This window comes from Palaemon carinicauda, chromosome 28, assembly GCF_036898095.1.
Source record: "Palaemon carinicauda isolate YSFRI2023 chromosome 28, ASM3689809v2, whole genome shotgun sequence".
NCBI classification, from domain to species: Eukaryota; Metazoa; Arthropoda; class Malacostraca; order Decapoda; family Palaemonidae; genus Palaemon; species Palaemon carinicauda.
Genome location: NC_090752.1, coordinates 48,711,361 through 48,733,865, shown reverse-complemented (window position 1 = coordinate 48,733,865; position 22,505 = coordinate 48,711,361). Strand labels below are relative to the sequence as shown.

At 37.0% G+C, this 22,505-nt stretch overlaps 1 protein-coding gene across 1 annotated transcript in view; it reads left to right on the top strand.

Moving 5' to 3' along the window:
* Positions 1–45: 45 nt before the first annotated feature.
* LOC137621569 (E3 ubiquitin-protein ligase AMFR-like) overlaps positions 46–22,505 on the top strand; it is a 55,122-nt gene continuing 32,662 nt past the window's right edge. Inside the window, exons 1-2 of the mRNA XM_068351973.1 lie at positions 46–497; positions 7,892–8,149. Of these exons, the coding sequence (XP_068208074.1) occupies positions 222–497; positions 7,892–8,149 (534 nt within the window). The 5' untranslated portion in view covers positions 46–221. The remainder of the gene's footprint in view (positions 498–7,891; positions 8,150–22,505) is intronic.

Sequence of the window (22,505 nt, the reverse complement as noted above, 5' to 3'; positions counted from 1 at the left end):
ATACAACCTTTTCATGTTTGAGACCTAATACTTGAATGCGGTTGATGGCTCATCGTGCGGAGTGGCAGGTGTAAGGCTACATTGTTTTTACGTGACAGTGCCACTGGGAGGAGCACATTCGCAGGACATGGGAATATCATTTGTGGCCGTGCCTTCCTTTGCCATGTAGTTATTCGCGTCAATGTCTAAGAACAGAAAGAAGAGATAACGAAAAGCCGAACATGCCAGTGGTGCTCGACAGACTCCCCCTGCCAAATCTCACTTGGTACACAGGATTCAGTTTTTTGTTGTTATCCTTTTCTGTGTACTATGCAGGCGTCCAGGTTGCACAGAATCCGAACTGGAAGGAGAAGTTACTGGAGAAACACAACTACTCGGATGTGCAAGATGAAGTGTCCCTCTACCATGTGGAGGATAGGAGTCAGGAACGGGAGATGACCCCCTACCTGATTCCCGAAGTTATTAGTTTCATGTTCCATGAACAACTTTGCATATGGGTAAGTCGCTGAAGCTGATGCCGCGATCTCTATACCTTGTAGTGTAATCTCTTTAGCTTATACTCTAAGCATCTTTAGCCTTTATTTACCTTATCCATGGCTACATTTACGTCGAAACTTTTTTAAATTTTTAGGTTAGTTTCCTTGCTGCTTACTCAAATTCAGAAGCAAGGTGACTGCCCTATTAGGTTAGGGTATTTAATATCTATAAATATTACAGCTGATAAACTATCTTGTCAATTACTAACAGCTGCGATGAATATGATGAATTACATCTAAAGAAAGTTGAATGAGTAGTTTGTAGAAGGTTGGGTATATGTTATATTTGATATTTAGGTTAGAGTAGGTAGGTTAGGTGAGGTTAGGACTTTGATTATATTTTGAACTATGACGTGACGTCCTACAAACGCTCTAACCGAAATATAAAGGCATAAAAAACATACGAGTTTTCAGCCCTAAATTCCAATTGAATCTTAAGAAAGAAAATTGATATGCTGTAATCCCCCTAATTCCATATTATCCATAAAACAGCATTGTGGCAAACAAATGCTTTGTGTACTATTCAGTTATGGCTGTGAAAGTTGGTAAGACTAGGCCAACTATGACTGACTGGTGTGACGGTCTGAACAATCCCCTGGTCTCAGAATTCTCCTTGACATTGTATAATGGTTCTTTTCCGCCATTAGCTCGCTTCGCTCGCATGAAAATAAAACATCAAGCTTGTATGTACTGGCAAGCGGTAATGTTGAGCTGAGCACGCTAACATTATAGGAAAATAAAACATCAACCTCGTATGCACTGGCAAACGATAATGTTCGCGCATGCGCAGATTATCAAGGAGAATTCTGTGACCGGGGGATCATTCAGACCGTCACTCCGGTTTATAAGGCATCACTCTGATAACCAATTTATTTCACATAATGCACATCTTGTGAAATGCGCTGTAAGATTTTTCAGATGTTTCTTTACGCCTCTGTATATTAAAGCCCAAATATGAAATAGTCGAACTATTTAAAGAAGTTTATAAAAGGAAATAAAAGTATATGTACATCTAATCATATCATTTACTCCTGATAAAGGTTATACAGTATGAGTTGATAAGTTTAATTGTAAGATTAAGATTTTTAACTAGAAAACATGTTTGATGCTTCACTAAAGTTTTTCCGAACGGAATAAGACTAAAGCCCCGCCCACTTTTCTGACAATGTTCAATCAATTAACATATTGTGCAATAGAGTCCAGGCAGTCATTAGGGAATGGCAATAGATCTACTACACGTCTGCTTATTAACTTCAGTTCTGAAAGCTTTGCATCCTTTTGATTTTTTCAAGATGTGTGACATTAAAGCCCAAACCAACTCCCTTTGGAATTTGATTAATTTTGTCTCACTAACTTTTCCAAGTAATGTTTTTTCCACAAATTAATGTTAAGTGATAGTGAAAATTTCATTCTTTTAACAGTCCTGCTACATTCTCGTCACCTAAGTGCCATTTGTTCCTACGTGACATGCAAACCCTCTTCCTTTAATTAGGTAGATTGATGTAGTGCTAGTTGGAGACTGCCCTTAGAACTTGTTAACCAGTGGTTAGTCAGTTGGTAAGGGTGCGGGCAAGGAGCCCCGCCCACTTTCCCAGCCATAAGTACGCATGTACTGCTAGCTCCATGCCAAATTTATTCATTTTAATTTTCTTTTGCAGAAATTGAATGTATTTTTGGACTCCATGAGGGAAGTTAAGCAAGATGTTCATACTTGCTAGGAGAAGGGTTGATGTTGCCACAGATTTATGAGTAAACCGGCAGTAGACCCATATTCCCTCGGTGCATCTTACGACACCAAAGAAAACTTTTAATGCTTCAGTCTCCTCGGCAGCTGCGACTGCTGTTGCTGCTGTTTTGCTTGGTCCACGGGGAGTGTGTCAGGAGCAAAGAATTCTTGGACCTGCATCATCAAGCTTTTCAGGTTTTGGTGGTGTATGGCGTACTCTTAGTGTTCGTTGCACCCTTTTGGAAGTTGGAAGCTCTTCACCCGTCACCATGCCGACTGTCGACGACGAGGTTGACCTCAGTAAGTCTTGAGCTTCCTTAGGTCTTTCAGGTTGGCCCTACATGACACTGTTGAGGGAGCTTGTAGCTTAGGCTAATTCTTGCCCAGGGCCCCCAGTAATCCCAGTGATGTCAATGGAGAAAGTTGTGGTAGTGCCCCAGTGTCAGGGACTCTAGTAGTCTCCTCCCCCAGCCTTAAAGAACTGTGAAGACCTGTGCAGTGGCTCTTGCGCAATTGGTGCCGGCTTTTGGAGGTGTGGAGCTTGAAATTAAGTGTAAAAAAGTTGCCAAAATCTAAGCTTATGTTGCTCCTGTGTCTGGGGTTACCCAGCTCCCTAATTCAGCATCTGTGTATCCCACCCCTTACTCCGAACCTTGTGCTGGGCCTATATCACCTACAGTACTCCCTCTGTATCTTTTGTTGTGCTTCTGGCCTCGCTTGTTGGAGGCCTTTGGTCTTCTGTGAGTGTTTCTTCCCTCTCCCCGTGATAGTGTATCCCATTGTTAAGGCTACCTGTTGGAGCAATTTCTCTTTGATTTTCAACCTGGGAGAGTGTCATCGCATTGTATATAGACTACCTGGAGCAAGACCCAGGAAGAGGAAGAAGCATGAACGCTGTTCTTACTCTTCCTCTGACTCTGATTCTGACTTTTCTTTTTAAGTTGAAGAGAAAGAAGAGGGAGAGGTTAAAGAAGTCCAGAAACACAAGCCATAGCCATAAGGAGCTGGCTTCTTTCAACAACACCTCTCTTTCATTGGGGTTTGGACTGCACTAGAGTGGCTTCCCCCCTTGTGGTGTTTTGTGATGAGTTTGTTATTTTTCTGTGCTACTTGGCATTATCCAATACTGTATTTTGGTTCCTGTTGGGTGGCATGTTTGTTGCCGTTCTATCCTGTGTGTGGTTGCACAATTACAATACTATGCCTAAAGACATTGGTTTACCTTGGTGCTATGTCGGAAGATGGAGTTTCTCCGCTGCCAAGTGTAAAGGGGACGGGTGTCTTCCTCCTTTCCTTCGTTGTCTGCTGATCTCAGAAGGCGCTAAAGACGTATCATCTGCCTCGTCTACACAGATTTTCACTTCGGTTTTTTGAAGAACAAGTAGAATACTGTACTTTACATCATTAAAGAAGTCAATGAAGTCTGATTGACAGATACGTATGTTCAACTCCTACGGTTTCTTCCCATGGGAGAAAGTGTTGTACCAAGAACATACTGCTTGCCTGGATAGACAGGCTTTGGCCTTCTTTCCTCCCTTCTGGACTAGCACTCTCTTTCTTTTTAGGAAGAGAAGGAATAGGCACGTACTTAAATTGGTTCCGTAACATGAATAAATGTTGTTACTTGATGCTCCTGCTTCTGTTGGTCTGAAGGCACCCCCATGAGAATCCACTTGCATCGGGAGCTCATGCGTACTGGCTTGGAATGTACTATGTACCTACCATGTGAACAGACTTTACCTATGATATTTTACCGCACTGTCCCTCATGTACGAGTGTGTAAGGACTATGCATATGCACACCAGGATTCCACGCTCATGGTTTCCACGTTACTGACCCCTACTTTCACTGGCTCAACTTACTGCAGTGCCTTTTACGTGGACTTGTACAGGAATTTGACACATACCACAACAGAATTTTATGAGTAAGGTCTCTGACCTTGCTGTTTTTTTATATGTACTAGCAATGACTCCGCACTTACATATTCTGACAGTACAGGCATTTACGCATACACACAAGGTCACTATGCGTACAGTCTCTAACCATGTTGCCTTTCATACGTAAGCGCAAAGTCTAAACACGTGTATAGATTTAACTAACATAATCCTCTGTGTGTATGAATTCCTCAAACACAATTATGTAAGCCCATAATCATCAAAACATATGATGGTCACCCGCACGATCACCACACTTTTTTTTTTTTTTCCATCCATTAAGGGTACACACGTTACATTCAGATTACCTCCATTGTCCAGATGCTCTTGTCATGGCTTCAGATGTCTCAGTGTGACCAGTCACTGCCTACAATTTTCTCTTCTCGCCCAACCTAGTGACAAGAACGTATTTTTCCAGCCAAATAACAAGAACACCCCTGACCGATCTCTCCTGCATACAGTATGTTTTTGCCTTGTACACGAGTCGAGAGGTTACATATCTGGACCATTCCCTTCCCCAAGTATAAGTTTCTATATGCGGTTCATGTATTCACTGCGCTCATTAGATCCTACACTCTTGGATACCTCATGCCTGTTCTTCAGTGACCTTCGGGTCACAGAATTCCTACTATCTGCTTCATTCCAGCTTTCCTAGTACATGATACTGGTGGAAGAGGAACCTATGATCATTATTAATGCTTATGTAGTCTAGAAGATCTTTCATTCACAAGCATTGAGGTTTCCTTTTGTTCCTTCCTACATCATGCTCATGTTATTGTTAGCAAAGATCCTCTTAAATTAAGGACAGGTATTTGATGGCCCTGTTCCATTCACGGTGAGTGTTTAGACGGGGAAGGATCCTTCATCGATACTATTATGAGCTTCACACGCTTCGGCTTCAGGCGTGGAGACTTCAGGAGGTTCTTCATGCATGAAGGTCTCTCTTCTGGAGTCCCCAATCAATTGACTCTATCCTCGTCGAGTCAATGAGGCCAAATGGGTGGTCTTTTGATGCTGTTGTAGAACACAAGGACATATGTCTTCTAGTCCTTCCTGATCTAATATTGTAGAGTTTATGGTTCATCTCCAGACATCAGTCTGCCTCCCCTTGGTGTTGATCAATGTTGTCTTACATGTTTAAGGCGAGACTGCCCAATATTTTTACGTTCTTTGATCACTCGCCATTGCTCGTCATAGAGCCTGGCTTCCCCCAAAGTTGTACTTAATCGGGTTCTTCTGGCAAGTCGCCCTTTCTTGTTCTCTTGGCAACAGTCAACAGTGAGCGAGCTCTAGTACTTTGTGGGTAATTGAGAGGATGGAATTGAAAAGCTATACAGTGAACCCTCGTTTATCGCGGTAGATAGGTTCCAGTCGCGGCCGCGATAGGTGAAAATCCGCGAAGTAGTGACACCATATTTACCTATTTATTCAACATGTATATTCAGACTTTTAAAACCTTCCCTTGTACGTAGTACTGTTAACAAACTACCCTTTAATGTACAGAACACTTAATGCATGTACTACAGTACCCTAAACTAAAACAGGCACAAATATTAAAGGTGATTTTATATCATGCATTTCCTAAACATGCTAAAAAGCACGATAAAAAATGGCAACCAATGTTTTGTTTACATTTATCTCTGATCATAATGTAGAAACAAACTGGATGTAGAGCTTTGCTTATTACCCAGACATATTTCCCATACTTTTCCCTTAGAACTACATCACATTTTCCTACTTTAGATATATAGATATATATATATATATATATATACTGTATATATATATATATATATATATATATATATATATATATATGTGTGTGTGTGTGTATATATATATTTATGTGTATACACATATACATACCTACATATATACATAAATACATGCATACATATACAGTATATATATATTACTGTATATATATGGGTTATGGAAAAAATCCGCGAAGTGGTGAATCCGCGATGGTCGAACCGCGAAGTAGCGAGGGTTCACTGTACTACAAAATAAATGCCACTTAGGCAGCTATAATGTTCAATGAAACCTGCTTGAAAGAGGGTCTACTTCTGAGAAATAATAATAATTATTCCAAAAAGGGGGAAATTCTTCCTGATCCCTACTCGTAAGAGTAGATAGTCGAGCTAGATAGATTATTCGGAGTTAGTGTTTATTAATATGAAATTTTCATGTTAATATTTACCTGAATAATTTAGCTAGTCCCACCCATTCTTCCCCACTTCTGGTACAGTATTACACAACTGACGAGAGAGGGTAGTGAACACTTGGTTCAACAGACAGAGTTGCAATGGCGGGACAGAATAGGAGGCAGTAGGGTTGCCAATGAGGTTAAAAATTGGATTGGAGGGGGGGGGGGGGGTTTAAGGGCTAGCTTAATTACAGTATCCAGATAAGTATTACAGTATTAGCATGAGTTTTATCGTGAAAAGTCCGTTTTTAATTTATATGTTAAAATATTTTGTAAGGTTTACTGTACTTTTATCAGTTTTTTGAGATCACAGTGTAAATAAGGTGTAGACCTAGTCCTAAGAAAACACTACCAAAAAAAAATAAAGATATATTAAGCTGAGCTAATAGAAAAGTATCACTTATTAGGGTAAACCTATTTAAGACCTCATATGCTCTAGTGGGCCCGGTTATTCCCTGTGAAATGGTACTAGGTTATTGTACACATAGAATGATTGAGCTTGAATTAAAATAACCTTTTAATATTTAGCTCCCTTACTATTCTGTGACGGCCAAATAGATTTCATTTGGAGAAAGTAAGTAAATTTAATGAAAGAAATTTGGGTACAGTATTGTAGATGTTGCTGCGAAACTTCAGTGTGTACGATACTTTTCCGAGAAAGAAATTTCCCAACACAATTCATGTCTCATCTCTTATTTAACACGAGACTTTTATTAACCCTTTTACCCCCAGGCTATTTGGAAATTTCCAACCCTTAAGCACCATGGGGTTATTTTTTTCAAGCACATTTTGCAGTATATTTTTTTTTAAATTGCTCTAACAGCCTTAATTTTTGTCATAGAGAGGTCAGGTTGGTCTCATTCTCTTGGAAAATGCCTGAAGTTTCTCAAAAAATTATCAAGATTAGGCAAACAAGATTTAAATAGCATTTTTTTGCAAGGACGTACCAGTACGTCCTTGGGGGTAAAGGGATAAGTTTTGTGAAACGTACCAGTACGTCCTTTGGGGGTAAAAGGGTTAATAGTTTTTACAAAAAACTGAAAGTTGCCGAAATTTTGTTTTGTGCCCTACTTTGCATCTGCTTACAAGTTTGTAACTGATTTTTTCCTAAGAAGAAATTCATGATTTAATCGAAGATATTGTTTGGTATGATGATCGAGTTACTTTTTTCTTTGAACTAGAAACACTGAAGCTTTTAGAAGAAAAAAATTTACTCTTGTAGCTACTGTACTATTACAAGTTACATTTCCTTTAAAATTTTTTGTAACTGATGTACTTCATTTTTTAAAATTCATGAACAGTATTTTACTACTTAAGATTGATTATCTTCATTTACCTTTAACAAAATGTATAGAAATTTTGGAGGTTAATATTTATCTGAATGTGAAATTGACAACACTGTTTTGTAGTGTTTGTTGGTTGGATACTTCATTAGTCATTACTAGCTAGTAATTCACTGCAGTTTCTATTAATCTTTACTTTTTTCCAGACCTTAATTAACATGGCCTACTGCGTTCTCATTCTTCTGGGAACCCTTATTCAGCGCCTGGTTTTTGGAGAACTAAGAGTTTCTGAGCAACAGCATATCAAAGATAAATTTTGGAACTTTGTCTTTTATAAGTTCATCTTCGTATTTGGTGTCATGAACGTTCAAGCGATGGAGGAGGTCATACTTTGGTGCTCATGGTTCAGTGTCTTGGGATTTCTCCACCTTTTGGCTCAGCTTTGTAAAGATCGCTTTGAATACGTAAGTACAGTACACCTGATTTTCAGGTAACATTACACATTTATGCAAATACAAACCATAGGTTTGCATTTATCCTATTGTCATTACAACTTGGAAAGGGGAACAGTTTAAGAAAATTCCAATACAAAACCATTGAGGTACTTATCAGTGTAGGTACCTAAAATGAGTGTGTGTACACAGAGAGAGAAAGAAATGAATAAATGAATGGAGTGACAAAGCTGCAAGCCTCTTGCATCTTGGTGGTTTATCACTTTTCTACCAAGTTTATTTATCAGTGATTATTTAGAAAAGTTACATTGAAAACCATTTTCTTGGCTGTATTTAATTCAAACTTGCTTGCAGCTTTGGTATTTTGTAAATTTACTGAGCTATAAGGTTAACGTTTGTGTTGTAACTTTAATTAGTTATCATTCTTTTTTTTTTTACAACTTGTTAAGAGACAAATTTGATTCAGAGCATTTTTATTAATGCAAGGACTTCTATATTGGGTATCTTAAATTGCTTATCAGTAAAACAATGATCATTGTTTTAGAATGAGGAAATTGGATACGGGGACACATAGTGGAACACTTTGTTGCAGTCAAGAAATCATAAGTATTATTAATTTAGATTGATGAAAAAACTAGGGCTATCAGTAATTGGGGAGTATTCTATGAGATTTCTGGTAACAAAAGGTTTCCCATGTGTTGTATGATCACTTACGAATGTAGCTACATGAAATTAGCATATGTGATATTTTTTTTTACTTTTGTACTTGAAGTTGATCTTAAAAAAAGTCAACACTTGATCTTTTATATGGGAAGAAATTTATTTGGTTTATTACCGTGACCCTGTTCAGTTGGAAAGCTTCATTTGTTGTCTGGGGTATCTAATTGTATTAGGCCATTTGACCCCACCACTGAGAGTGATGATATCTAACGTTCATAGGGTTGGCCAACACGGCCAAAAAATAATATCAATCTTATGACTATCCCTAGTAGAAAAAGGAGTTTACTCATGCTTCTGGTATTGTGTCAATACCAGTTCTAGTGGGCATTACTGCCATCATAGATAATTTGGTTTTGGTTCATACAGGATAAGACATGAAATAGGTTTCCTCCATTTTTATCTTGACTGACCTCGCATTAAGGTTACGTCTTCGCCTATCACTTTTTTCCCTATTTCCTTTATCTTCCTGTAGATCTTCATCTTGCCTTTTACATATTTAATGTTTTCTGACATTTTAATATTTTTTTTTTTTATTATTATTATTGAAATTACGAAGCAAGGATTTCCAACTTTTAACAAGAACATAACCAACTAGTTTGAAAGTGTTTGAGAGTCTGACAAAATCTATTGTATTTATTGATTTACAAAACTTTTTAAGAAAATTTTTATGCTGAGGTTTGGACATTCACATAAAATGTCTTGACTTTGGCTGTTGACAAGCCTACTGGGATTGGGTCGTGTGGGTTATTCCTTAAATATCTATAGAGTCAAGTGTTATGTTCCAGCTTTAAGTTGAGATAGTTACTTCTTAAAATGAACCATTTATTAACCCTTTTACCCCCAAAGGACGTACTGGTACGTTTCACAAAACTCATCCCTTTACCCCCATGGACGTACCGGTACGTCCTTGCAAAAAAATGCCATAAAAACTTTTTTTTTAATATTTCTAATAATTTTTTGAGAAAATTCAGGCATTTTCCAAGAGAATGAGACCAACCTGACCTCTCTATGACAAAAATTAAGGCTGTTAGAGCAATTTAAAAAATATATACTGCAAAATGTGCTGGGGAAAAAATAACCCCTTGGGGGTTAAGGGTTGGAAATTTCCAAAGAGCCTGGGGGTAAAAGGGTTAAAGAAAATGGTTTTGAGATGATGTTAAGTAGTCAATGATAGGAAGGAAATGTTATACTAGAAATGATCTGGTGATCTGTGAGATATCTTGTTTATCAAGAATACTATTTCCGTTATACAATAGAGCATGTCTTGGAGATTTAAGATATGCTCCATTAATTGTTAAAAAATTTTGCCATGTTTTCTGGAGGGGATTACTACCAAGCATTTAGTGATATGTCAGATTTGTATTATTGTCAGGAAATAATTCTTCCCTTGAAGACTTCTTTGCAAAATTTTATGGATACTCTACAGTATTGTATTTAGGTTTTAATTTTTTTCAGGGTTATTAGAACTATAAGTTGTTCCTATGCATATGCAAACTTTTTGTCCTTTAGAAAAGGGAATGTCTGCATCAGAGTTGGAATTGTTGTTGAAATTGTTAATGAGGTTGGTAATGCGGCGCTTGGCCCCTCCTACTCTCCTGTCAAAGACACTTCACTTTTGTCTTTGACCGTAATGAATAAAGACATACTTTTCCATCATATCCAAGGCTGTTTAATCAGACTTTTTTAGTTTGAATGGTTTACTTTTCCTATGATTTATTGAAACAAATCACCAATTTGCTTGTGGGTAAAAGGATGTACAATCATTGGTTAATCCTTCTCTCTGGTTACAGATCATTTTCCTTATGGCTACACATACACTGAATAGTCTGGCCTATTCTTTACATATTCTCTGTTCTCATACACCTAACAACACTTAAATTACCAAACTGTTTTTCCTCACTTCATGGGTTGAATACTGCTCTGTAATTTTCCAGTGGCTACTTCCTATTGCTAAGGGTAGAAGAGAGACTTTAGATATGGTAAGCAGTTCTTCTAGGAGAAGGACACTCCAAAATCAAACCATTGTTCTCTGGACTTTGATAGTGCTGTAGCCTCTGTACCATGTTCTTTCAGTGTCTTGGGGTAGAGTTCTCTTGCTTGAGGGTGTACTCGGGCAAACTGTTCTATCTTGTTTCTCTTCCTCTTGTTTTTTAAAGTTTGTTATAGTTTATATATATAAGATTAAAATAAATGTTGTTACTGTTCTTAAAATATTTTATTTTAATTGTTAATTAATTCTCTTGTAGTTTCCTTATTTCCTTTCCTCACCAGGCTATTTTCCTTGTTGGAGGCCTCGGGCTTATAGCATCTTGCTTTTCCAACTAGGGTTGTAGCTTAGCAAGTAATGATAATAATAATAATGACTAAACTGGTGATAGATATTCACTCGCTTCGCTTTTAGGGCCATGGTTGTTCACAATTATATTCATATGCCGAGTATAGATTATGGACTCCTGTTAATAGAGGGTTTATTCTTTGAGGAGCAGAAAGGCTAAGTCTTCTCTGGTGTTATTCTTGACAACATCCAAGGCAATGCTAGAGAGAATGTTCAGTGCTTGTTGGTTGCTGAAGCATCTTTGTATACTCCCCTGCCTGGCTTGTTTCCAGGGAGTATGCTTCTGGAAGAGGGAGATCTTGGATTTATATTAGCCAGTTTGTTTTGTGAGGGGATCGTTACATTCCAACTTTGCTGAAAGCTCTTCCTTGAAGCCATTGATGATGAGTTTAACCTAAAGAAGGCTCGGCCTTCCTTAGGTAGTCTTGCAGATAAGCTCCTAATGTAATTTTTTAGCAAGATGGTAACTAGTCTACTTTGTCCCTAGTGCCTGTGACCCCAGTGGTGATCCATGCAGTATGCTCTAAACTAAAGAAAGCAGCTAAAAAGGCTTTCACCCTTTTGGCTGTGAAAGTATCAAATCTGAAAGGCTGTAAGAGGGCTCCAGGGCCTGTAAAACCTGTATGTGTCATCCTATTGCCCTTCATTACTGAGCCCTTGGCTCCCACACCTCCCTGTATCACTGACCCCAGCCTCGTTGTGTCAGTTACGAGAGCCTGTGAGTGTTTATCCCCCCACTGTTCTGATTCCTGTTTTGAGTAACCCTAAGGGGAGCTTTGTCGTTAATGGTCACTCAGACGTCAACATTTCTGCTTGCATAACATTAGGGAAAGGTTGGTGAGAGGAAGAAGTGAGTTTCCTCTTCCAACTCCTCCTCCTCCTGATTCTAACAAGGCAAAGAAGGCCAGACATAGTCACAAGAATAGGGCTCTTTACGATACACACACACAACTTCGTGTGAAATGAACGGCTCTGGGTTCATACTCAACCATGGTCCTTAGGGCCTGGTACCTGGTGGTGGACCTGACTACCTTGGTACCTGGCTGGTCAGAGATGCCCAGTCCCATGCTGAGCCATGCACTTTAGATTGGCCAAGTTGGTTCTGGGCCTGGAGGCTTGGATGGCTGGCTTGACTACTTTAGTAGCCAGGCTGACTGAATATGCACTGCCCTGTGCAGGGCCATGCACTCATTCCATTGGCCAGGTTGGCCAAGGGGCTTGGGTTGAGACCATGGTGGCTGGCTTGGCTAACCATGTAGCCAAGCTGAACAGAGATTCATGGTCCCATGCTGGGCTGTGCACTTTTGGCCAGGTGTTGGAGGAGCTTAGGTGCCCTATTTCACCTTTTCTATCTGGACAGGAGGAATAATACTCCCTTCTCTGATATCGATAATTTAGTTTTCCGAATTGAGAAGATGGTACCTCTTGAGGTTATCCGTTGATTACATCTGGCAACTATGGGTTAGTGGCGGAGGTCAACAGGCAGATGTGACTCTCAAGACATTTTGTTAGCTGTAGTATTGGGAAAGAGAGTTGGCAAGTTACATGGCCTCTCTTGTATTAACCTGCACTAAAGGTTGGAAGAAGGCATCTTGTTTTGTGCCCAAATTAGTGACCAAAACCCAGAACCTGTCAGCACATGACCCAGTTAGAGATATTCTTTATCCTTTTGCTTCATTTAGCATTAGGTGCTAACTGAAGAAGACTCGATCTTGAGTGTAGGTGACCCTTCCTTAGCATCGGCAATACTAAGATTGAGATGTCAAAGAAATTTCTCTTTCTAGCTTCATGAGACAATGAAAGAGTATACTCTTTGACCATTACAGTCTTACATTTGGACAGGAGTTTGGAAGTGCTAAATAATCTTCATAGCCTTCTGATCAAGGTAGTATTCCCACAAGTCCTTGAGCATTAGTTCTTGGCCTTGTCGTGGTAGCTCAAATAGTTTTGCAGCCAGCCTAGCTTTCATATGGGACAGAAATGATCTTGTCTGTGGTAGCATGTTCAAATTAAGTCTAGAGAAAAGGTAAAATGACTGGGTCTTTAGTCAGCCTGGGAGAAGAAGCATTATCATTATATGCTGGATCGGACATTGATGATGGTAAGCAACATTTCTGAACACCATTCTTATTAGACTTGATCAATATGTAGTAGTAGACCCTCATTCTCCCTTAACAAAAGGGGGGAGGATGAAATGTATACCAAGCCATTGAGCATAATGTGCCAGGTATTTCATTCCAGACTGCCTCCCCCCTTTTGGGGGAGACAGATTCCTTTATTGACTGAGTACATAACCACGTACAGGCCAGGCCCTATCAGCCTACTCATCCTGATGAAAGGCGGATAGGAGATTGCTGCTGTCATCTTCCTTGCTCCCATACAAGACCAGGGAGACTGGCATATTTCAGAAAAGAAATTAACCTATCAGTTTTTGTTTTAGGGTGTTATTCTACCGATACGTGAATATCTATTTTGAATTACAAAAGGTTTCTATATGCATATGAATAAATAAAATATTTTAAAAGTGATTTGTATTTTTCTTAACTATGGAAACTTGTTTTAAAACTAACTTTCAACCTGAGACGAAGGTCAAAAGTGGAGTGTCTTTGATAGGAGAGTAGGCTGGGCTACAACCACCAGCTCCTCACTTGCTGTAGTAATGATTTCAACGACCGCTCGAACTCCACTGGAGATATTCCCTATTTCAAAGGACTCTGATTTCTATAGCCAAGAAAAATACAAATTACTTTTAAAACTTGTTATTTTAGGTAATATATTTTCAAGAGGTGTACTTTGGCAAGTCAGTTATCAACCATTCTATAAGGATATCAAGTCTCCTACTTATAGTACACTTTGCTTCTACCAGCTTGGATACTCTTTCTGACCACCAGAGCTCCTTAAGCTTATGTATTTTGAGGCAATTAAAATTAGTTTATCTTTTGTATTAGTTATAAATTTGTTAGTTATTAATGCCATCATGACTTCTTTTAAATTCAAATGAGAAAATATTTCTTATTTGTAATTTATATCAATCCCAAACCAGCTTCATTGATATTGAGAATTAGCCATGAGTTGGGGAAAAATATTTGCTTAACCTATTGTCATTTAAACCATGAAAGTTTGGTATTTCACTAATATTAATTTTGTAACCTGGAGGCATACAAGTATTGGCAATGTTTATCTCATAAAAAATTGGAATTTAAAAAAAAAAAAAGACATGCTTTATACGTACTCGCTTGACTTTCATTTTGCTCTTCTTCTCTGGGAGCTCAAATTGTCGATGTTACTCCTTATAATTAAGAAATTTCCCATTTTCTTTCCTTCCAATATACTAATGCCTCTGGCAATGCAATGAGACTCGCCAGTGTCTCAACAACAAAAACTTGCTGTGCATGTCACATCGCTGCTTCAGTTTCAAAGTCGAAATACTTGCCTATCCTCTTGACAACTGTAATCTGTGGGAAGGAGGGTGGGCATGCATACGAATATTAGGTGAAATTTTATTGTTAAAACTCTGTTTAGTTCTATGAACCTCCCCTGATGTTCATATTGCTGACTCCCAAACTTTAGTCGTGGTGGGTAGCTAAAGAAGGAAAGGGATAAAGCATTTAGTATCCCATGATCAAGAAAATACTCCTCTGATTTACCTTTAGTCTAGGCTTTTAGGTCCTGTAAACTTCAGTTGACGTTGAAAAACATTGTGTCACTTAATTAAATTATTAAAACATATACCTGAGGGTAAAATTTAGGCTTAGTTAATAAGTTTCAATTCACATTACTTAGTAATTATTTGAAAACAATGATGCTATTTGGACAAAATACTTGCAACCATTCGGCTTGTAGGAAACTATTCCAAGATAAAAGGGCACCTCTGCGATTATTTTACTAGAGGCATTAGTATATTTGAAGGAAGACATAAAGAAAATATCTTAATTTTAATGGTTTATGTTGATTTTCCAAGCTTCCAGAGACAATAAAAATAAATTATAAACATTGAAATATCTCAATAACAATACTGGTTCTTATTTCAAGTATTGTTAATTTATGATTTAGATCATTATTATTATACGGATGTGAATACATTTTACAAATGAAGGAACTGTGTTGGGAGGTGAAGTGTTACTGATAGAATTTGAAAAGTGGGGTACAGTATTAACATTGGTTTTGTCAAAAGTATTTTATGGAAGTACATAGCTGTCCAGAAGCTTTCATCCACAGGAATGGAGAATGAAGTTTGAGAATTTGAGAATAATAGCCTATCTATGGAGTATAGCTTTTTTTATCATTTTGAAGCGATATTGTAATTGGATCATAATTTCTTAGAATATTGTATTTTTTGTAGGTGTATTTTGGTCTTAAGCCCATTAATAATCGATTGAAGAAGTTATTGGTGAAATATGTCAAGTATTTGTAAGTACGATAAGGTAATCGATAATGTTTGCTATGTTTATTGCAGTTTGTTCCCCGAAGAATTTGTCAGTGTTTTCATTGCAATCATTTTTATTTTGTGTTTTATCGTTAACTTACATGCAATTCTTAATGCAGTTTTGTAAGTTTTTTATTTTATTCAATTTTTTTTTTTTATAGAATATTAAATCTATCAGGTTATCACTTGCCAATATTTTTCGTGTGCTATATCCAATGATGAAGGAAGTTAACTTATTTTAGGTTGTAAATACTACAATTGTACATCCTGCGTGGCGTAGAAAGCGACTAGAAGGACAGCTGCTACCTTGCAGTCTTGCCTTTTAGCAAAAGGCTAGGCCCACTGTCAATAATTGCAGAAACTGCTGCCTTGCAGTTGAACTATTCAATGAAAGGTTATGCCCACCATCAATAATTGTGGTTTATGACTGCAAGGGCATGATATTGTAAAAATCCTCTGCCAAATTATAGATCATACCTAATGCTATTCGAGAGACATCAGGAAACTGACCCCTTAATGAGAGATAACAGTGGGAAAGAGTACTAGTCTTTGAATTTTTAATTTGTTTATAATTTTTTGGAATGCTTTAGATGAAAATATATAATCTAACAAATCTTTATATTAATAGTAGATTATGTTCTGACAGTTTCTTTAAATTTCACACGACAGATTTCAGGTTTCACATACCTTGCCACATTAATTTTCTTGGTCATTTTAGGGGAGTGTGTGTTTTCAAGAAAATGTATAAATATTTTCTTTTTTCATCACCATTCATAATCTTCTATACATGTTTTATTCTTGTCTGCTCTCATATGGTTTTTTCAAACTGAATGGTTCTGAAAATTTTAGATACAGTACTTTATTTATGATGGATTGCTTACTTGGTCTTTTGACATTCACTTGTACCAGTGGGTCATGTCTAGCTGTAGCTGTTGTCTTATATTTTTGTTTAATCATCTTCAGCTTTTCTTGTTGGTTAAACTTTTCCAAATGTATTTTTTTTAGAAGGATCATGGAAGCTTTTTACTTGGTTATAATTGTTCTTGGTGGTTTTTCCTTGGTTATAAATACAGTATACTGTACTCCATTGGTGGTCTTTGCTTTTCTTGTGATATTTAGATTATATTACTTTACTATGTCATACATATAGTGAATACAGTCTTTAAGGCTTGTCATGGTTTTCAATTGGTACACTATGGAGTTTTTCTTGGTTATGTGCTTTTATTATTCCATAAGTTGCACATTTATGGTCATTGGGGCAAATTTTATAAGTATGCCTCTTAGTAGAGGGAAGAGTCTTCTATTTTGTCTAAATATTGTAATTGCCATTGGTGTTTCCTTATTCTCCTTACTTGTGATCTAATTGTCATAGATAAGGTTTGTCCATCCAGCTGCATTTTAGCTGTCTTTCTTGATATTGTATATCCTTGTTCTCCTTACTTGTGATTGTGTATTTATCCAAGTGTTCTACTTTATCATGTCCTTTTCTTTACAAATTTGTTGAAAATTTTATCATCATTATTTATTTTGGAGTAAAATGGCTGGGCTCTGAATGCTGTTCATTGTGTCTGGTTTTGAAAAAATGAATTTTTATTGATTTTCATAATAGATAAAAAGATTTCTGTCTTTTAGTTGTACTGCAGTTTGTATCAAGCATTCATTTCATTTTGTTTGTTGCAGAGATAATTCTTTGATGGTATCTTGTTAGCAATGAATAGTTTAGGTTGTAGTGGGGGATGTACTATTCATTTTAACTTTTTCCAAGTGGAATCATGACCAATTGTGGTTCAAAAAGGGAATCCAAGTGAATTGAAGTTTGATCAGACAAATTTTTTTCCTTGTTTTGTTTTAAGGTTCTACAGTTTTATATGTATATAGTATGGCTGGATTATTTGAAAGGGAAGTCTTCAGAATTTTCATTTTAATACAGTAGTCATTGTGATCCAGTCTTTTTGTTATCTTGAAGTGATAAATATTAAAATTTGCTCAGATATTTTTCTGTGCTTACCAGAAAGCTACATTTATAGACATAAACCCCCTTCCATCTGGACTGTACGGGAACCTATACTCTATGTACAGTATACGCAATGCTTAAGGGCTGGATTATTTGAAAGGGAAGTCTTCAGAATTTTAGTTTTAATGCAGTAGTCATTGTGATCCAGTTTTTTTTGTTATCTTGAAGTGATAAATATTAAAATTTGCCCAGATATTTTCCTGTGCTTACCAGAAAGCTACATTTATAGACATAAACCCCCTTCCATCTGGACTGTACGGGAACCTATACTCTATGTACAGTATACGCAATGCTTAAGGGCTGGATTATTTGAAAGGGAAGTCTTCAGAATTTTAGTTTTAATGCAGCAGTCATTGTGATCCAGTTTTTTTTGTTATCTTGAAGTGATAAATATTAAAATTTGCCCAGATATTTTCCTGTGCTTACCAGAAAGCTACATTTATAGACATAAACCCCCTTCCATCTGGACTGTACGGGAACCTATACTCTATGTACAGTATACGCAATGCTTAAGGGCTGGATTATTTGAAAGGGAAGTCTTCAGAATTTTAGTTTTAATGCAGCAGTCATTGTGATCCAGTTTTTTTTGTTATCTTGAAGTGATAAATATTAAAATTTGCCCAGATATTTTCCTGTGCTTACCAGAAAGCTACATTTATAGACATAAACCCCCTTCCATCTAGACTGTACGGGAACCTTTACCCTATGTACAGTATACGCAATGCTCTCGGTGCCTTAAGGGTCGTCAGTTTGTTGAAATCGGATCCAGAAATGGTGGTAGAGTGTGATCACATTAGTTATTATTATTACTACCCAAGCTGTGGCCGTAATTGGAAAATCAGGATGCTATTACAAGCCCAAGGGCTATTGGTGAGTAGGCATACCATCCAACTTTGCCTTCATTCATGCTTCCGAGTACTATCAAGATAAGAATCAAAGCAACTGAAGAGTCATTATCCCAGCATTAATCTGGACAGTGTGAAAACAGAAGTAGCAGGCAAGAGGTAAGAAAGTTGAAATAATTTAATTTAGAGCAACCATTTAAGGGTAAGATGAGAGTATCCTAAACACCTGCTCTATTAACCCTTTTACCCCCAAAGGACGTATTGGTACGTTTCACAAAACCCATCCCTTTACCCCCATGGACGTACCAGTACGTCCTTGCAAAAAAAAATGCTATAAATTTTTTTTTTTTCATATTTTTGATAATTTTTTGAAAAAATTCAGGCATTTTCCAAGAGAATGAGACCAACCTGACCTCTCTATGACAAAAATTAAGGCTGTTAGAGCAATTTAAAATATATATACTGCAAAATGTGCTGGGAAAAAAATAACCCCTTGGGGGTTAAGGGTTGGAAATTTCCAAAGAGCCTGGGGGTAAAAGGGTTAAGCCTGTCAGCAAACGACAACATGTTAGGAATTTAGGGTTAGGGTTCCAACTAACTGTACCTCTTCCCTTCTCATCACATATCCTAACCATCTCAATCTTCGAGTTTTCAACCTCTTGTTTTTTTACCCACTTCTGAACACCACATATCTCCACTAATTCCTCATCAGGTCATATTTTTGTTACTGATATCCTCTCATTGTGGAAGAAATTAGGTTAATAATATCTTACCTAGAGGAAAATGAAACATGGTAACAAGTAGTGTTTGCAAGTATTTTAAAGTGCCATATTTAAAATAAGGGTAATAAATGCACAGTAACATTGTGGTTAATTTTTCATCATCATTATCAAAGATTTGAAGACTTTCATTTAGACCAAATATATAAAAAAAGATATATTTGCATACCAGTATATGGTCAGGAAACGCTACCCATTCCCATTTCATGTTGGAAAAGTGATTGTATGGGATGATGATATATGCATCAATGAGGAGAGTAGAGTATAAGTGAATGAGCTTTAAGGTAAGCAAATAATTGGAATAAAATTTTGTATCTGTTCTTAGAGATACCAGACAAGAAGTATCAATTCAAACTGAAGATTTTTAATTGAGGAATGTTGGGGTGTACCCCACTGTAGGATATTTTTTGGCCTTATGGAAATTACAGGTCCGTTAGTTTGGCCTTTAATGGCTGAAGTTATGTCTGGAAAAAAGGTTTTGTATTCTACCAAACAGAATTTATTTCAAAGATTCCTAAGATTCTTCCTGCTATAGACAAGGCTAAAGTTATACTAAACATTGCCTTACCAAAATTTACTATTTGAGACCATAAGGCAGATTGACTAACACATTCAAGATACTTATGTAAGGAGTTTGTTATTATAGCTATCAACCTAATTCTGTCATCCTTCCAATTTTGGACTTGGAAATAAACATCATTGCACTCATATGGTATGCCATTTCATTTGCTCTTGGTATCTTGACTGTAGTCATATTCATTTCATTAGTTTATATTTATTTCTAGGAATCTTTTCTTTGAATAGATTATTTTTTTTGTTTACTTTCTATTTATCCTATATATAATCCTTTCATTCATGAAATATTTTTAGCATTTTCTCAAGCTGAGTATTTTAATTTCTTTTTTGAGGAGTGGGAAATTGTCAGTTTTAATATTATCGTGACCTCAAACTATATCATGATATTATATGTTTTGAAGAAATTTTGGCAGGCTTGCAGGCTTCACAAATATTTTTCTTACTTTTACAATGAGTTACCTATGGGTTTCAATTAATTTGTATAGAATAGCAAAAAATCTAATATCGCAAGTCTCCTGTTCTATCTGTCGCTTGTAGCACTATAGACAATGCTGAACGTTCTATGCAGTTTCTCTTTGGTTCTCACAAGTATTTCTTCTCGTTTTTCCTTTCATACATGCGGTCTTAACACTTTTATTGTTGCCTTGCTCTAATTCTTGCTTTTTGTTTAACAACTAATACTTTAAGCAAGTCCTATTAACTCTTTTACCCCCAATGGACGTACTTGTACGTTTCACAAAACTCATCACTTTACCCCTGTGGACGTACCGGTATGTCCTTGCAAAAAACTTTTTTACATTTTTTTGCATATTTTTGATAACTTTATGAGAAACTTCAGGCATTTTCCAAAATAATGAGACCAACCTGACCTCTCTATGACAAAAATTAAGGCTGTTAGAGCAATTTAAAAAAAATATAATGCAAAATGTGCTTAAAAAAAAAACGCCTGGGGGTTAAGAGTTGGAAAGTTCCAAATAGCATTGGGGGTAAAAGGGTTAAGAGTCCAAAAGTGTGAATCACTGGTCTTATTAAACTACTGTATAGTTGAGTTATATATTTCATCACATTGTTGTCAATGCTATAGCAGTCTCAGTCATGCATTGCATCATGTATTATTGCTTGTACAGTAGTGAGCATGACTTTGCTGCTTCAACAAACAATACTGGTTATCCTCTGTAGACATAATCTTCTGTTGAAGTTTAAGGTTTCACTGGAAATTACATTACTATCAAACTAGAATTTTGGTGGTTTGAGTGTATCCACCAAATGATTTAAGAAAAGTAACAACAATAAAATAAATATGTCCTATATAAACTATAAAATCTTAAACAAAACAAGAGGAAGAGATATAAGACAATAGTGTGCCCGAGTGTACTCAAGCAAGAGAACTCTAATCCAAGACAGTGGAAGACCATGGTACAGAGGCTATAGCACTACCCAAGACTAGAGAACAATGGTTTGATTTTTGAGTGTCCCTTTCCTGGAAGTTGGTTTATAATATAAAGATAAGAAACATGCTTATACAGTATTGAATTTTACTTAATTGGGCCATTTGTTTTAGCAAGTTTCAAATTCGTCGTTTGTTTCTTCTTGGGTACCATTTTGTTTTTCCAGTGATATGCCATGTGTATGTTCTTCAATCTCATTTAACCCTTTTACCCCCAAAGGACGTACTGGTACGTTTCACAAAACTCATCCCTTTACCCCTATGGACGTACTGATACGTCCTTGCAAAAAAATGCTATAAAATTTTTTTTTTTTCATATTTTTTATAAGTTTTTGAGAAAATTCAGGCATTTTCCAAGAGAATGAGACCAACCTGACCTCCCTATGAAAAAAATTAAGGCTGTAAGAGCAATTTAAAAAAAAAAATATACTGCAAAATGTGCTGGGGAAAAAATAACCCCTTGGGGGTTAAGGATTGGAAATTTCCAAAGAGCCTAGGGGTAAAAGGGTTAAGAAAGCTGTCAGACCCAATATACCTGCATAAAGATATAGATGCTTGATGTGCAGGTTTTGCATGCTTGCTTTTCAGAAGCCTTTTGATAATGTCTGCAGAAGATGAGTGTCATTGTCTATGGGTGAAGATATTAGAAGCCATAGGTTGTGAGGAAATTGGTGCACTGTTAGCCATTAAAATACATTCCTTTGGTTAGGAACTAGTTTCTAGAATGATGGAAGGTATCCCAGTGGAGCCTGCCAGTCTTAGATTGATGGGTGCTCATGCACCAATAAAAGAGGGCTTTGGTTTTTTACTTACCTGTCCTCTTTTAAGGTAGACGAACCCAGAATGCCACATCAGTTACGAGTACTCACTCCATAAAAGTGACTTTAGAGACAAAATGAGAGAATTTATTTTGTTTATGAATCCATGCCTTCTCACAACTACTATACAGTAGGTGATTGGAAGCTGCTTGCTACAAAGCTTTGATGTGCCTGTAGTGGTACTATACAAAGAGATCAATGAGCTTGCATTGAACCCACATTGCTACTGAAGCCTTGACCGTTATCAAGACTGGGAGGTAAAAGATCCTAAAGCATTGTTAGTGGAAATAGGAGAGTCCAACTTCTAGTACTGGTACAGTAGGAATGTGCCCCTTAAAGGTTGGCAGACCTCAAAAGCCTCCCTTCACTGAAATACTGCAGGATTGTGAAAACTGTTTCTGTTGTAAA